This window comes from Aptenodytes forsteri, unplaced genomic scaffold (genome assembly GCF_000699145.1).
Source record: "Aptenodytes forsteri isolate BGI_AS27 unplaced genomic scaffold, ASM69914v1 Scaffold757, whole genome shotgun sequence".
NCBI lineage: Eukaryota > Metazoa > Chordata > Aves > Sphenisciformes > Spheniscidae > Aptenodytes > Aptenodytes forsteri.
In genome coordinates this window covers 14,763-32,976 of record NW_008795572.1, presented here as the reverse complement: position 1 = coordinate 32,976, position 18,214 = coordinate 14,763, and the positions used below count along the sequence as shown (strand labels likewise).

General features: G+C 37.1%; 1 protein-coding gene across 1 annotated transcript; it reads right to left on the bottom strand.

Annotated features, from left to right (window-relative positions):
* Positions 1 to 17,646, bottom strand: TMPO (thymopoietin). Its single transcript, XM_019472838.1, has 12 exons — positions 17,642 to 17,646; positions 16,562 to 16,736; positions 14,336 to 14,462; positions 12,486 to 12,644; positions 10,825 to 10,925; positions 5,634 to 5,753; positions 5,434 to 5,529; positions 4,762 to 4,872; positions 3,595 to 3,684; positions 3,448 to 3,513; positions 3,193 to 3,287; positions 1 to 1,890 (listed from the first exon to the last, which is right to left on the bottom strand). Exons 1-12 carry the CDS (start codon positions 17,644 to 17,646, stop codon positions 1,605 to 1,607), a joined length of 1,431 nt encoding a protein of 476 aa, XP_019328383.1. The 3' UTR covers positions 1 to 1,604.
* Between the last annotated feature and the right edge of the window lie 568 nt (positions 17,647 to 18,214).

The window sequence follows — 18,214 nt, the reverse complement described above, 5'->3', positions numbered from 1 at the left end:
TTGTCTTGCTTTTGCTGCTTTTCAGCAATGCATTTATTTTGATAAGGAAAATCCACACACATTAAAATCATTTTTATTTTTCCGCATTTTGACACCAAAAGTGAATGTCTTCTGTTACAATTTTCTATAGTATGGACACAAGTTTAGCTATTTGGAGTACTCAAAAAAGCAGATTAAATGGAAAAAAATTAATCTTAACAGGAAAAAAAACACACTATTGCTTTGCTACAAATTACCATGTTTGTCCTAAATTATTCAGAAAGTAAAGCTTCCCATAGCTATAGTCTGCACAATAACTGTACCTAGAGTAAAAAGATATTGACTATTAACTAATGTTCGCAGCTTTTTATAAGTAGCACTTTAAGAATAAGTAGTATGATTTATTGCGATTTTGTACCAAGCAATAAGACTGAACATCTGTATGCTGCAGATTTAAGCACACCAAAATGTATACATTCACTTTAAAAAAATTGTTGCTTATCACTCTCCATTGGTACTAGTGAAGTCAGCTGCCTGCTCAACTAAGTTACACAATATAGAGTGTTTCAGCATGCTTCCACTGAGAAAAATATTCAACCGCATGAAAGTAGTAAATCTCACCTTAGAAGATGAAACTGTAGCAGAAAATGCAGCAATGCCCTCTTCATACAAGAATAAAACTTCATATGGAATTTTCACGCTTTGAGAATATTTCTCTACATGAATATTCAAAGATAATCACAGAAAGCTGTATTGGAAAGACCTCGCTTTTTTTAAAAAGAAGAAAAAAGACCACTGCTGAAGTCAGAATTTAGACTACTTCAGATAACAACCTTGACCCAAAAAAGTATTTTAGTTGCAAATTATATTGATGCAATTTTTATTTTCCACACATATTACTAATAAATAAGTTTCTCTAAGACATCTCTTGCCAATTAGATTTGTATTCAGCTCCTACAACACTGTAAGCACTAAAATGAAGGGATACATTTAAATGATGTTACGCTTAAACGGAGTTACTAATATGATACTAAGACTTTTACAGAAATGCAAACAGGTTTACAGTTACATTTACTAAAAAGTTACAGTAATCTACAGAAAAGGTTGTCGTACTCTCCCTACATCCTAAAAGATCAAATTCAGTTACATTGTTACTGAAAAAAATGCATACAAAAATGCATTTCCCTTTATCACCTGTGTTAAAATCCTCCTCCACAATAATCTATAGAGACAAAGTACAACTTCTTTTCTGTACAAAGGAAAAGTTTTAAAAACACAGCTTCACATTTTACTACATTTTTGCCCTTCTCAGCTTCCAAGTTCTTGCAAAAACAAATATACAGTTTCTCAAAAACGAATTTAAAGGATGTCCACATTAAAAAAATAAAGCCTACAAAAAGTTCAAAGATCTAAAAAAATGTTACTCCTATGGCAAAGTGATCTCCTACTAGTCCAAAGTCCAGAAAGTTACCGATGTCCATTTAATATTATCTTGCTTCATTTATCCAATTTATCAGGTTCCAATCACATTATTTGTAAGAAGTCCTTGAGCCGATAAGAGGGCAGAAGAGTTCTCTAGAATTAAAAACAGGAGATCAAATCAGGTGTGCCTTTCAGAAAGATACTCATTTGGCACTGGCCTCAGAGACAGTATTCGTATACTTAGAGAAAGGATTTCCTTGATTAGTTTCCATAGACTGATAAACCAAAGCCAAGAAGACCGAAACAACAACAACGAGAAGAATTTTTATCCACAGGGGAATGGAGCGTTCTTTTTTTGTTGGTGGTTTCTCTGACTTCATGTCAGTTGAGGTACCATATTTTGGAGCATACTTAGAGAAACTGTCTTCCATTCTGAAGTCACTGTGCTCTATAGGCCGGCTAGCAGCTCCTTTGATCGGTCTACGGCAGCTAGGCACTGTCAATTAAAAAAAAAAAATTAAAATATTGCATATTTAAAAGAGCAATCTAATATATACAGGAAAATTCTAGTATAATTGAAGAACTAAAAATTATTTCTAGTGAATGCAGTACCTGAAACATCTGCCTCTTGAACTCTAGCATGGCTATCATTACTATTTTTAAAGTTAGTTCAGTGTTCAAACACACACCCCTTAAAAAACCTCAAATGCCACTTTACTTCACCCTATCCACATAATCAATGGATCATAACTGGCAGTAAAACTCCAGGAAGTATCTCTCTCTGTCTGCATCTTTAACGATCACTTATGCAGCCCCACTGGGATTTCTAAACCTAAGATTGTCCCTGGCCATTAAAATATCTACTGATGGCTAAGCCAATACACAGAGCCAGAAGACAAAGCAGTAAGGGCTAAAAAACCCACATACGTTGCCAAGTCCTTATATACAAGGAGTACACGTGCATGATTTATTTAAAAAAAAGTGGTATAGGTTTAACTAGACTGATAAACCTCAAAACAAGAGAGAACAAAGCTGAGTGGTGAGCAGATATGCCACAGTAGTAGTAACTGGTACCATATATTCTCCTTATGGTAAGACTTTATGCAATTGCAGTTTAAATTGAAGCTATAATTAACATGTTGGAAACACAGGAGCTGATTTCACATCTTAACACAGGGAAACTTTTTCTCATATTCTCTAAATAGGACAAAGTTTTGTGAATTGCTTAATTATCCAGAGGGTTGTTTCAATTTTTGTTTAAATACAAAGTTGCAAAGAAAAATGTAATAGCCCTTCCTAAATGCCATGCTTATTCATGCTAAGAGTAGTCTTTGACTACAACAGGACTGCTACTTAAAGGAAAAAAAAAATAGGGTGTGTGAAAATTCTTTTTTGCTTTCAAAAAGAAAGCTCAAACCTATGCTGGGAGATCTTTCCTTAATTTAACAGCAGGCCTAAAGCAGCTGCATCTAGCCAAAAACTTCAATATTGTGAGCCATTACCACAGAGAAGCCCTTTCCATTTAACCTCCAGCATCCAGAAGTTCCAGTAATAATTCCTGCTACAGTACTATCCTGTCCTCCCACCCCCAATTTAAATAAAGAAGAGACTGTTTTGGCTAACAAAACCATGTATGTAGAACAGAAAAGATAGGTGATCATCTCAACTGTCATTGAGCCAGAGTGCAAAAACTGTTTCTCAGAAATCCAGCAATATAATCAAAAGATGCTTCTCAGCTTAAATAGGTTTACAAGAACTGAGAAATAACCCCCCCATAAACATTAGTAATACCTAATTCCTGTAGGTGTTGATACTTCATAAGGGAACATTTCCTTAAGAATATCCCTTTCTACTCTTCGTTCTTCTGTATGAGTTCTCTCCAGCACCTAGGAAACCAAAAACAGTTATAGGCCTAACAGACCACAAAACAAAAAGCTCCTGCATAGCTATCTCGGTGACCATAACCATGTGCAATTTGTAAGAATGAACGAGTCACCCAGTGACATTCAAGAAGTTTACTTCTTGGGTTTTAGAATTTAGTTTAACCTTTGTTAGTGGCAGCTGTCTGGTCACTTTTGGTGTCTTAAAGCATTCAGTGCTCTCCTCAGTTTCCTTTAAGATAAAGAATACATTGTATAAATATAATACACCTGCCAGCCAATGATGCAGATGATCAAAAAACTTAACCATCACCTCTATCATGGCTGTGTTGAGCAGATCACAGGACTGGTTGTGGCCAACATGATTAAAAAAGCATTGATGTGGGCAGTCTGTCTCTTCTTGCTGTAATAAACAATGCCACAGTACAGTAGAATACTAACTGAAAAAATTTTAGGCAGTCTGAAACAGAATATCAAGTCTTCCCACAACCTTCTATTTGACAACTAAGTCTACATTGCAGTCACATTATAGAGCAGATCACAGGACTGGTTGTGGCCAACATGATTAAAAAAGCATTGATGTGGGCAGTCTGTCTCTTCTTGCTGTAATAAACAATGCCACAGTACAGTAGAATACTAACTGAAAAAATTTTAGGCAGTCTGAAACAGAATATCAAGTCTTCCCACAACCTTCTATTTGACAACTAAGTCTACATTGCAGTCACATTATAAACCAATAAAGCAGCCCATTTCAGAAGTCTCAGACCCACTGGTAGCATAGGCTTCACAAGTGTTGATACAAGTTTTATCTACAGTAACTACATAAAACAATGAACTCCATTTAAATTCAGCCAAGCATTATCTTGTCATGTGAATTTCCACAATATTACAGTACTAAATTAATACATTACATATACTTGCAAGTGCTTTAGACAGTTCTCCAAAAGGTATATAATTCTGACAGCTTTAATAGGTTAACAGAACATAATTCTTTTACTTTCTTAATAACTGACAGGAATCTACAGATGCTTTTTAAATTCAGGCTTTTGGTCTAAAGTAATCCTACTCTTTGATTCCCTACATTAAGGCACATTGTGGTTTTTCAGGATAGGCTGATTTACAAGATCAAAGATAGATAACCCACAATTTTTTTCTGTCTTTGAGTTATTCAAGGAAATTAAGAGAAAAAAACCCCTACATTTTGTACAGAAAAACAGCAGCACAAGTAGAAATAACAAACCAAAACATATGGGGGGAGGGGGAGAAAAGCAGGATCTCCACACACACACCCAAACACCCAAATCTGAAAAGGGGAGATAAAGGTTAGTTTATATTCTCTCTTTTATACTAGTCTATTTTGACTAGTGCCACCTGGGCAGTGACATCCTCCACCCCTTCTGTACTAATGAGTAAGCACATACACACAAGAATCTTGTTCACAGAGAATAAGCAATAGCAATCTAAGTTTTAATTTATTTACTTCAGCTGTCATCAATGGTTTCTTTGGTGTTCTTCTGGGCATGTCTGAGAGTTCACTGATTGACAGTGTAGGAGCTGCATGCTTGAAATTTCCAGGCACCCTATTGACAACCTGCCGAGATTCAAAATTGTTCAAACTCAGAATCAGCCAAAATACAAAATAAAAGCGAGAAGGGGGCAGAACCAAACAACAAAACCTTTATGTGCACTGCATATATGCATGTTAGGAGTTAACTCAAGAAGGTTACGTAACAGATACTCTGAAATAAGCACAGGAAACACATTGCTTATCATTCCAAGTAGTTTCTTTTAAGCCATTTAGAAACATAAAGGCTACTTAGTTCGCAAGAAAAGCCAAACTTAAAAGCAGATATTCTGCATGTACTTAAATAAATTAAGAAAAGATCTGAGCTTTTAAAGTGGTTCTACTCAACCCTCCCCCCCAAAAGACATTAGATGGAACCTAGGTGTCTACCTAGTCCCATCTCAAAGTGAACAGCATTAGGTACTAATTCAGATACTGAATACGTGGTTTCAAAGACTACTGAATAGAAGACTGTTTTAAGGAAAGTAAGACTATCTGTTCAAAACAGAATGATTCTGTCAGTAAAGATATATTACAGAAGAATACCACTTCCATGATTTATTAAACATATTTACTAAGCATATTTACTAGGGTCTCGTTGCTTGCAGTCAATATAGTTTCAGCTATGGGAGTACTCTCTGTTATTACAGCATCATCTACAGGCAACTGTGCTGTAGCTTCCACCTGTTTGTTTAAAACAAACAAAAGAAAACAATTGAATAAAATAGCCACTGGGACCCTAATAGTGAGAAAAAAAAGCTTGTCTATTATAATAAGCCTCTCATCACCCTTTTCCTTGGTGTTCTTCTTGACACTCTTGTAGACTCCCTAGAAAATGCCTGCAGAGGTCCACTTTTTGAAGATCCACTTGTCCAGACAGTCTCAGTAACTCCATCTTGAGAATAGGTCTATTCAAGCATCAAACACATGATCAAATACGTGAAAGCCAGCTCTCAACATTGGATACCCACAACCAAAAGCCAGAATAGCATGCATACTCCCAGAAGCAGTGTGTCTACAATCGAAAACAAATTTGGATCCTAATACATTCAATAATGAATAGCTAGCTAGATTAGTAGTGTTGAACACAATACTTATGTCAGAGCACATTATTTTTCAAATACAGAACTGACTAGATAATGCCCAACAGTAAAAACTGATAATCTGCTCACTGCAATAGCGTGAAATAACTAATGCTACAAGTAGTTACATCAAGTCATGGACAGCAGATACGCTACCTTTCAGGCCCATTATGTCACCTGCCTACACAAAAAAAATTATCTATGAGCATAAGCAGAAAGCATCGCCTTGTTTTCTACCCAGATTGGGGTCTATTCTCTCAAGCAGAGATGGGAATGGTTTAGGCACAGCCACCTATATTTCAACAGGAACTAAATCTCCAGCCACAGGGGGCAGGGGGAGATGTGTTATAGTCTTAAAAGTTTCCACATACAGAGATGAAACTCACACAATTTTCACATAACAGTGGGTTTAAATGATCAAGTCTGACACAGTTCTTTACAAATGTAAGTAACAACATGAAGTGCCAAACTTTCATAGCCATTAAGAAACACACATCATTCCTGATGCATCATTGCAAGTTTCATGCTCAAAGAAAAAATCCTCCTCAAAATTAATTCCAAACATAGACCTAGAGGGAAAGGGAGACGAGGGCCTGCTTCTTCTAGATTATATACAATATTTTCCTTTTTATTTGGTTAAGTTTAAAAATAAAAATTATTACTTTGTTAATACTGAAATCTTTGCACATTAACACCTCATGCATTGATGTATTACCAAGTTACACTCGGTGCTGATGGAAGTTATACAGACTGGTGCAACTGTAAATGACAGGTCTAACAGCAGAAATAACTGCACTGGAACAGTATTAGCTCCAAAACAATGTGTTAAGAGAGCAGGCTGGAAAATACATATTTATCAAGAGAGGAGAAAGAAAAAAAAGTCTAACAATGCTCTTATCCATTTCCCACTTGTATCTTCAAAGTTACTCCAGTGAAACTAGAAGCTGAGCAGCTTTATGATTCTTAATGTAAGGTCTGTATTACAGCTGCTACATATCCAGCAGAGGGAGCACAAGTGTTTTGCTTTACTCCAAAGTCACTGAAATACTTTGAAAACCAAATGATGTATATTTATGATGTTTATTTATGCACAAGCCTCAAGTGCAAACAGATTCAGATGTTTTGTATAGAATTGTAGATTTCAGCCTAAGTCTCCAATATTCTTTTCAATTTAAACAGACTTCTGATGAAAGATCTCCCGCAGAGGGAGCACAAGTGTTTTGCTTTACTCCAAAGTCACTGAAATACTTTGAAAACCAAATGATGTATATTTATGATGTTTATTTATGCACAAGCCTCAAGTGCAAACAGATTCAGATGTTTTGTATAGAATTGTAGATTTCAGCCTAAGTCTCCAATATTCTTTTCAATTTAAACAGACTTCTGATGAAAGATCCCCCAACCCCTCTTTATATATTCACCAGACACTGGCTTCTCTTCCCTATTAAGAAAAGCTTAACCTGCAACCTTCAATCATGGCTCCCCACCTCACCCCCAAACACTTTCTATTTGAGAGGTGTTCTTCTTTAGAAGCTTAGAGAAAAACACTAATTTCAGAGTGATTCCACTCAAGAAAGCAGAAAGGCAACTCCCTCCTCCTACTAATGGAGAGCTCCCCTGCCCCAGGCTGTTTGACTAGGAACTAGTTTTCTTCTAATGAAAAGTTAAAAGTACTTCAGTAAATAACAGTCTCTCTCCTTAGTTCTTCAGATGCTTGTCAGTCATGTGTTTTAAGTACCAAGTTTTTTCTTGCATGAAAGTCTAGGAAAAAAACAGTCTACTGCATTAAGACCCATCCAGACTTCAGCAGAGCATATTCAACAGACAAAATTAAAAAAAAAAAAAGAGTTGTCTACAATTATAGTTATCGTTACTGTCAATTGAGCAGGCCTTGTCTGCTTATCCCACAAATATCTGAACTAAATAAACCTTGTTAGAATGTAATACTCATGTTTAGGTACACCAATACCCTGTATATAACCAGAGAAATTTACAATGGTGTATTACACAAGTACTATTCCACATGTGCTTTTAACTGTCATATCACTCACGAGCAGTGAAGCTATAGAGTATGAGTTTACCTCAGCTATCACTTACGAAGTTTTTTATTGAGTGTATGGCACATGAAATTTGTATGCCAGCAGCTGCAATGCTGTTTGTTTTATTTTTAAGAAGCCCAGCTATACAGGTAGTCAAAAAAATGCAGGGAGGAGTAGGAGAACACAGCACACACAGAATGTCACTATACAAAGTCTCAAGGAGAGAGAGTAGCTCTACGTTGCTAGGACTCCTTAAAACTTAAGTTGTGTAGCCTGCCTCTTTCTGTCCAGTGCCATCTACTGTGAGGCCTTCGGCTCAGTTTTGAACTCTAACTCTATATTCACATACCTGATTGGAAGGGGGCATTCAAATTCGGGTTTTCTTCCAACTTTTCCAGTTCACTATGAGGAGGCAATTAAGCACAAACAGCAGAGCTCAAATTCATCTAGCCCTCCACTGCTAACTGACTGGTAAGACCCATAAGCCTGCTCAACCTCCCCACCCAATTTCTTTTGCACCAACCTGCTTAAAGACTATCTGTTTGCACTCTTTTCTTAAGAGAACAGCAACATCCATCCATGCCAAATGACAATCCTTTCAGCTACATACATCTGGACTAAGATTAGTGCTGGACAGGACCTAGAAGTGACTAACAAGTCTGCTCAGACCACACTACCAACCAATTCAGCCCCACCACTCTTCAGAGCCTCATAATCTTTGAGCCAATGCCACACAGTGCATGACAGTTGCATATAATTCTGCAGAATGAGTACGGTCACTTGATACATCAGCTGCAAACTTAAGATCCAATTTCACAGGAAGAGGAAAAGAAGAAGAAGATAACATCTTCCCTGTCTTCCACTTTTATTCTCAGCAAAATATATGACCACACATTTGCTAGCCAAAACCACTGTCGTTCTTGGATTCAAGCAGCTGTAAATTTTTGCTGGTCGTGGTTTGTTTTTTGGGTTTTTTTTTTTTTTGTTGTTTTTTTTTTTTTTTTTAAACACAGCAGTCAGGAGTTGAAAGGTAAAAGGTTTAACAAACTATAGAGTTAAGTGTTTCTGAAGAATTTGGCATCGGTTTGAAATTAGATCATTTTTTGATTAATCTAAGTGATATTCCTTTGATTAACTACTGGTAATTAAAATATGCAAGTCACAAAATATTGCATCTATACTGCACATGTAAAAGATTGCAAGACAAAACACAGTAATGACCTAATGCTATTACAGTGAAAGTGGATGACAAAAAAATTGAGTAAACACTCATCACTTGAAAATGCCACAAAAATACATCACTGTATCTCTTCCCTTTTATTCTGTAAGTGGGTTCCTGAAAACTAGGAAGCTTTGTTTGTTGATAGCTGAATTAAATACCTCTATTATACTGAGGCTGGCAGGGATTTCTGGGTGAATAGCAATTCAAAAAAAAAGTAATCCTTAAAATACAAGAACCTCAAGATTCAGATTCCCATTATAAAGACCATCACGAGCAGAAGTTGCCTGAATAAATTAAGGAATACTTTGTGTGTTGAACTGTGTGTTTTGATTTGTAGAAGTGAAATGTGTTCATCTTAAATCCAATTAAAAATAAGCAGAACTAGTTATGGATCTCCGTAACTGTGTTGTATTACCCAAAGCTCACATAGCAGCGTGTTACCTGCTTTAAGAGACACCCATAGCAAAAGCATGTTTATACATACATACTTCCTATTTAGATAGTGTGTATCTGGCATTTACCATACTATAAAGGAGTGAGAAAAGTCACTGATCTGCTAAAATACATCAAAGCTATTAACAGGTCAGATTTTGAGTCACTGAACGTTTTCTATACAAGTCCTTTACTGTAGCACAAGTCCACTACTTCTTGGTCAGATGAATAACACTGTAAAGATCTTAAGTAACTTAAGCTGGGGAACAGGGTATTTAGTGACACTGTCACATCACAAGGACGGATCAGCCACCAACTACTGAATCCAGTATTCAGCCAGCAGTGTGAAAACCTGAGGTGCTTCTGTAAAATCCCTCTTTCACCGAGACAACAGAACTAGTATTATTTAAAGGTAAAGGACAAGTGGTACATACAGCGAGATTTAAACTTGTTATTTATTATTTTTCTTCTTAAGAGAAGCTTTCCAACAAATTAATGTCTGCTCTAGTACTGCTGCTACAAGCATAGTTGAGGAAAAAATATTATATGGATAGCTAGTGCATGTGTGTACACACACAGTTCTATATATATAAATATAGGCATATACAGAAGAACATTACTTCATGTATTGTATTTAAATCAGTCATTACACATGTATTTAAATGCATACATGTATCTATAGATATCAAACCAGATAGATAGAAATATGATGTATATGTATTTAAAAACACTTCCAAAAAACCAAACAAACAAAAAACAAAAAAACCCCCACCCTTTTTTAAAATTTTTTTTTTTTTTTTTTTTTTTTTTTAAGAAACAGCTTCTTTTATTGAATCAAGTTGTTTACAAACATCCAACAGGATGATATCAGCCCATCTGACTCAAAAACCTGTCAGGTTTCCAAAACTAAACATGTTAAGGTTGCCTATTATTTCTCTCTAGTAGGTGCTACAGCAGCTGGCAAGTCAGACAAACAGCTTTTAGCAGACCGTAATTTTAAATGTTATCAGACAGGCTAAAACCAGCAGCTATAGTTAATTCACAAGACTTTCATGCTGTATTAGTACAGGCTTTCTGAAAGAACTTTTAAAAAACTAGCATAGCTCAATTAGTCAAATGTGATTACGTTAGAAGTAGTAAGGTATTTAGTGAGCACATCATCTGCAGTTAGTAGCCATTCCAGATGCCACTAAATTAAACATACCTGGTTGTGTTCAACAACTCTTCTTTGTTTGAGTGCTACTGGAGTCTTTGTCCTGGCTTTCAATGGTTCTCTCTTCTCAAGCCTCAGCTCAGTCTTCGGATCTGTAACCAGTTTTAATATAACTAGTTTCTATAATACTACTGGTTGTTGTACTAGTTTAAACCAATTGTATTTTAATAAAAATTCATTTTAAGAGGCAACATAACTCTGTTATGAGTTACCATTTTCTTAAAAAGTTGCAAGATACAGGCAAGTTTCTCCATTGAATGTAGAAGAACAAAGACTTTTGAACAATAACCTTAAAAATTATTTTAAAACACTGACCCTAGTATTTCAGTTTTGTCCTAAACCCCCTACATTTCAGATAAGCTTTGACCAATCCAGCAGTTCCATTTAGAAACTGGTATCAAGTTGCAATTACTTTAACCAAAGTACCATTATACTACTGATTGTAGTAAGGGTATTGAAGCTTTTCAACATTGTTTAGGCTGTTAGTTTCATTTCCTTTAAAATAGATCCTTTTATATAAAACTCCTTTTTGATGCAGAAGAAGGGTGAGTGGTTAGCAGTCATCTTACCAGTAAGAGGATGTATTATTTCCAACCCCTTTCTAAAATTCTAATAGCATTATACCAACATATTTAGAGTTTATTTATAGAAAACTTTTTTTTGCTGGAGGGGTGGGATGTGTTTGGTTTTGGTCCCCCCCCCCAGTGTTTGAACAGTTTGGTAATTAGATGAAGCATATGTAAGTATAAGGAGATAGCTGTCAGTTGTGACTGGGCTCTTGGCTATCCTAAAAATAAATAACGAAATAACTAAATAAATCTAACATCCCCCTCCCCGCCTGAAAGTGCAAGAGATTAAAGTTCAAAAAAAAGCCCAAATATGCAAGGGAGATCCATCGAGTTCCTACTTGTATTTCAACCCTTTCTGTCCTGTCTCCATGGAAGTTCCTGTAAAAAAAAAAAAACAAACCACCCCACCCCCAAAACCAAACCACACAAAATAAGCATATTCTAACATTCCATTCAAGACACTCTTCAAAGCCTACACTTTTTTTACTTTTTGTAAGATGTATGACGGTGTGTTTTAGGTTCCACTTCCCCCACTCCTACACTTTTTGGATATAAACTTGATATTAAAACTGCAAAAACCACACCCAAGACCAATCAATCAACCCACCCCAAACTAAGTCCATAAGGAACAGAGCATAAGAGGGATTGAGTCATACATGAGACATTAAACAATATTAAAAAAGTACAGCAGTTTATTAAACAAACATTCATACACTATCCCATAGCAAAGATAACTACAGTAAGCACCGTAAGACAAAATTGCGCTTGCACTTAAAGATGAAGTGCAAACAGCACTGAACACTTCATACGCAGTTCTCCTACCTATCAGATTTACAGGCTCCAATCTGGGGAAAATGGACAAAAGGAAACAGTTTAGTAGCAAAAAGTTTCTTTTCCCAGAACAGGCACCTGGATAACTGTACTAGTACTGCATGATCAAGTACATGACTCACATGGTCTACAGCAGTATCTTAAAGCCTCACCTAACAGCAAGATCATGCCCTCCTTAGATATTTCTTCTACTGCAAGTATTGCTGATGTATAATTTGAATAGTTCACATGCAAGTTCCACTTAAGTCTTACCTTCTTCATTGTCACTGTACTGGTCAGAATCATTACTTCCATTCTGTCTGGTGTTCTCAGCAGTTGAAGAAATTGCTGGGAGAGGCACAGGTGCCTTCAGTTCTGGACCTTGCTCCATCAGTTTCAACAGTTTTTTCTCATAAAGTTTCCTAGTAGTAGCTATAACAAGGAAGGATACAAGCTAAAGATACAGTTTTCATCTTTCCTGACTTGATTGCTACAACTTGCCTGTTATATATTCCTTGGGAATCTCTGAACGCATGTTTTTTATTTTTAATCTATCTGTATGGCCCAAAGCATATACCTCTAGGTATATAACTATGTCTAAGGCTTCTAACTTTTTGGTTTAAGGGAATTCTTAAGATAGACTTAGACCTGTTAGTACACTGAAAGTTACAAGCATTTCTCTATGGAAAGGGAACTTACCAGCTTCTTAGATGTTTTGTTTCATGTGCTGCAATACACAAGGAGTTATGCCCTCACAAAAAATGTAGTGAGACTGATATTGCAAGGGCAACAGTTTCCATGCAGATTCCACCATTATCCTCTTAATCCCTTCACCCTGGAATTAGCACCCCTTCCCACTTAGTTTAACCTTTGCCCTGTTGGCAAATTCATTCCAATAAGCATCAGAGGTGTTGCAAGTAAGCAGCAACAACAGAACTTCTGTTTGCTGCATCTAGCCATCAGGCTGGCACACTTGATCTAAGAGGACAGCTGTTTAAAAGGTATCAAGTCTAGCACATACTTCCATGTCGGGACTGTGCTGGCAAAAATCTGCAGAGGTGACTGGTGCCTGAGCTGTTAGCTGCAGAAAACTAACCTTAGAAGATTTCAGGTAAGAGGAAGCCACCCTCAAAAAGAAGTGGCAGACTCTCACAAGAAACAGAATCCATACCCTGTAAGAACTAAGGCTTTTACTTAGACCAAATTTGAACATCTTTCCAGTGAACTGCATTGGTACTTGAATTTTTCAGAAGACTTGAGCACTATCCAAGAAGAATAGGTTGAATGGGAAGGCATACAGAAACAGCTAATGGAAAATACTATGCATAAGACTTTAAATAGACACAGGACTCCAGGTTCTATCACTGACACTTCCATCCACCCAGGATTTCAAGAACATTCCACAGGAGGCTCAGCACACTACAGGCGACCATATTTTTTTGAAGAGCTGTGAAATCAAAGTCCCTTGCCATTAGGCTAGTGCACAATCTGAAAGGCAAGGAGCTTTGATTACACATCACATATGAGTGCCCAAGGCAGGAGATTAAGCTGGGGTCAGGACTTCTCCTGATGTAGGTTAGCATGCAGGATAAAACACTAGGTTCAAGGGGCTGGGTCCTGGTTTATATCCCAGCCAAAACCAGGACAGGCCAGAAAAAAAATTAGCAAAGGAAAACATTACTGCACAATGCAGTGAGTAGGAAATGCTCTAGGGAAGGGGAAGTTCCATGTTCTCATTCTGCTCTCAATGCTATTAGCTTATTATGTAAGATGTATTTTCTATTTAAGCAGGCCCCAGATCTCAACCTCTGTATCAGAAGACCTAATTACCCCAGCACTGAACTTTAACTAACAGTTACACAGCTTCAAAACAGAAGTTGAAACATCTCCAGCTGGCCTAGAACACAAGAGGAACAAACTGTGGACTCGCCTACACTGCAATGCTTTGAGTCTTCTCAATGTAAATAGTTCAATGAAAACATCTTAAGTGGGAAGTAGGATTGTAACAGTATTGGTACCAAACATAATAAGCAACTGTATCAGAGAAGCTTAGAGTACTCAGAACTGAGGTTCAGTGAGAAATATGTTGAACGGATGAATATTTGCTAGTGCAGTTGACCTACCTACAATCGGGCCAGGATTTAGTCCATATTTCACAAGTTGCTCTTGAAGATCTTCATTACTCATCTCTGTTACATCTAGGTCATCCTTCTCCTCTGGCCTGGGTTTGTCAGTTTTCTTCGTGGCTTTCTGTGAGTGTGCAAGGAATAAACAAGAGACAGCATTTCCAGTTAATACAGAACAATCTTTTTCTTCTAAGGGAACAGGAAGATATGCGAGTCCTAAACGTACAAAACGAGAAAAGTAATTATATTGTCCCCATCCCTCCCACAGTAAGGCCTATGTGAAACACTTCAAACATTTACAACTACTAAACAAACATGCACAAGTTTCCTACTTACATAAGGAAACACCCATTACAAGCCTCCTCTATATTTAAAAAAAAATCTTGCTCATTATTCTGATCCTGTGTTTTAATTTGAAGTTCAAGTATACAACAGGAGAGGATTTCTTGCCTATCACTGGAGAGGTAAGCTTCTAGCTGTTCCACCATCACTACTCTAAGCTACAAATATGTAGGTTCCATTGGCATTTCTTCACATTATTCTTCTACCTAGTAGGTCAATACTTCTTCCTCTAATGACATGGAACAAGTTCTTCAGTACCCACGCTCTCTGAACCAAGTTCCCAAAACCCCCATTCCTACTTATCCTGGTGTTCTCTGTAAGATTACATGATGTTACAAAGGGAGTGCAGGAAAGGCAAAACCAGAAACACCCTTACATTTTCAAAATCCTGCCTGTCTGCTCAGGCCGCTGCTACTGTAACTCTAACAAATCCTAAACCCAACTCTGGCAACACTACTTGAACAGTTGGCAACACACCACTACCACATACAGATGGTTATCAAAATAATCTGCCAAGACACTACTCCCAAATTAGCAGTTTCTGCTATATCCAAACAGAGTGATCATAACATTTGTTCAACTTGGGAAGCCTTTGTTACTACAATAGGCATTTCAAGCTCCAAGATCTGCAAGAGAGTGAGAAGGTAAGACAGAAAAAATATGCTTAGGATCTGCTTGCTCTCAACTAAGAAAGACCTTGATACTGCTTTGAAATAAGTCATATTTGTATCTCAAAGTTGTAGGATATAAACAGATACAACTTCTACACTTAACATGTTTCTCAACTTGGTTGCCCAGAGGGCCTATCTGGGTTTTCTGGTACTTACCAAAGACTAGAATTCCAAATACAAGTATGCTATAACACTCAGGCACAATTAAGAGGTTTTTTTTCTTATTGTCTTTAGTAAGATAGCACTAAGATGACTGACATGAGTCAACAGTATCTAGCTAGCTATTAATGCCAGTTCAATATTGGTTTGCAGGCAAGCTTGGTCTTGCCTCAAGATATTTAAAAGCCATAGAGGGACTGTATGAGGATTTCTCAAATATAACTGACTCCCTAATTAAATTAGATTTTCCTCTAACTCCTGGATTGTGAAAAACCCAGCATGAAGAACTTAAAATCAGCTGTTGAAAAGCAACAGAATCTCCAAGAACTCATGCTGTTTCTTAATTCTAAGAAATAGACTCCGAGCAGTCTGAAGCAAGGATAGGATCACTAAAGTGGCAGATTTGACTAATGACAGATTTACCACTCATTTTATCAATCATTCCATTCCTTTATCACATAAAAATCTAATCAGTTTGTGAATCAACTGAGCCTACTTATCTAGTACACAGAAAACAACAACCTGCAGCTATAGGAGGCTTGTATTTACTTTTGAATGTGTTGGTCATAACACTGTTTCAAGTTAAGTATCACATTAACAAGAACTTTATATTCAGTGCATTTTTTTCTGGACTACTGAACTGTCCAAACAGTGGAAAAGAGTTCCAAAACACATGCTGGGTTTTCTTGTTGGGATCTGTTTAGACTATTGACAGCTTTGGTGTTTGCACGCATCACCAAGCAGATAACCAAGATGCTGCTTTCATATTTCAGAAGAAAACAACTACCATGGTGCAGGAAATCAACATTCCAATGGCACTTTAAAGAAACCGGAAACTTAATTTAATGTATCTCTGCCTTTGTATCACTTAGAGGCCACAGAAGAGACTATAACAATATATACCAGAAGAACTACTCAGCATTCCACTAGCATTTTACCAAAATCTTAACTACCAGAAATCTAACTGCAACTAATGAGTAACACAGTCCTCTAATGCAAGTAGACTCACATATCTCATAGTATCTTTGGTATTTTTTTTTCTTCCAAATACCATTTCACTTTTTCCTGGAGTATTACCACACATTGAGACCATCAGAATAGTCAGTTTCAGCAAAAGGGCAGGGAGGGGATGAAAAGTTGAAGGTAATCTGTCATCTTCAATAATATGGCCAGATGCATTGATTACCTTGTGTTCAGTGAGGTCTTCAACTTTTACTTTTGAATACCTATTCTCCTTAAAGCAGAAGCAAATGACTTCACTCATACAAGTAGAAAGCTGCTATTTAACCACTCACTGGACCATAAGATCAGTCCCTAGAAGCATAAGGCAGGAAAGAAGAATTTCTCTCGTACCTTGGCTGTGGTATGGCAGCATTAACCTCAGCAACAACATTAGCTTTAATTACCACTCCTATTATAGTATAAAGCACCACTGCACTTTCTGTGCATCATCACAACTTATCCATGGGACTACCCTGTGAGACAGATCAAAAGAGCTAGCTTTAAAATTTATATTTGCAAATCAAAACAAAAAAAAAGCCACACCCACATTTCCTGGTCTGGTGACTATTAGTAAAATTAAAGTTGTCTTACTGTGGTGCAGAGGTGAAGTGCATAAAATGAAACTGTGGCAAACTCCAGGATTTGCTGAAGTAAGGCAGTGCAGCTGACCACTTGAGTGTAATGTAAATATTCTTGCAAGCTACATCCAGACCAATAAATCCTTATCTGAAGACCTTCTAATTCCATCCAGAGCTAGCACCATTAAAAAAATATTTCTAGTCATTGCCATTCTCTAGAAAACAGAAGATGGAAGAGGATTTGCATACTTCAGAGAGTTGTTCACACCAAAGAGTGTGACAGATACTGCCAATTTGGTAGTGGTATCTGTCAGGCTCAGTTTCAGATTAACTAGGACTCAACCCTTCAAACAAGTACTGAAGTGAACTATAAGCATGGGGATCCCACACAGCATTCTCAGTTCTAGGGCCACAGGAAAACAAGAGCATAAGAGAAGTTCACCTTCTCAGAGTGTCACCTCTCCACAGCAAAAAGCTTTCACCTTCTTTCACGAATGAGAGGAGACAAAAACGCAAGTGATAAGAATTCAGGCGTGGAAGCTATCCCGTACCTCATCTTTGTCATTTCTGCTGAATAGAAATCCAACAGCCACAGACTAGTTTCAGACAAACCTTATGGCTACCTTTACTAGTTCTAGCACTACTCCAAACGCAAGCATAAGTAACATCTTAAATAATATAACAGACAACTATGAGACACCACCAAGAGAAGCATTTTCAAATCTCAAGTTAAATGGCACCTACATTAGGATATTCAAGGACTCTAATCCCAGACAGGTGCAGCTTCATCACTAGAAGCAGAAAGGCTCAGGGCTTCTTTACTATTTCTCTGAATGAGGTTAAGACAGGCTAAGAAAGCCCAAATCACACCAACAGAACGCTCTTTAATTCTCCAGTTTGTACAGCGTCCTCTCTGGTAACAAATAACTGTATTTCTCTTAGGGGAGGAGAAGATAAGGAACTGCACATGCCAAGTCTCAATAATAGACTTATACTGTGAAATACAGAGGTCTCTCTTCCTCTTGCACTTTTTATTCTACCAAAAACATTTCCTGCAGTAGAGGTTTAGGTTTTTTTGAAAACCAAGTCCTACTGAACTTTTTAACCTCAAACACCTCAAGACG

Coding starts and splice junctions, on each gene's coding strand:
- TMPO (XM_019472838.1), bottom strand. Junction 3,514..3,594: donor TCAACACAGCCATGATAGAG/GTGATGGTTAAG, acceptor TTTATCTTAAAG/GAAACTGAGGAGAGCACTGA. Junction 1,891..3,192: donor TCAACACCTACAGGAATTAG/GTATTACTAATG, acceptor GACAGTGCCTAG/CTGCCGTAGACCGATCAAAG.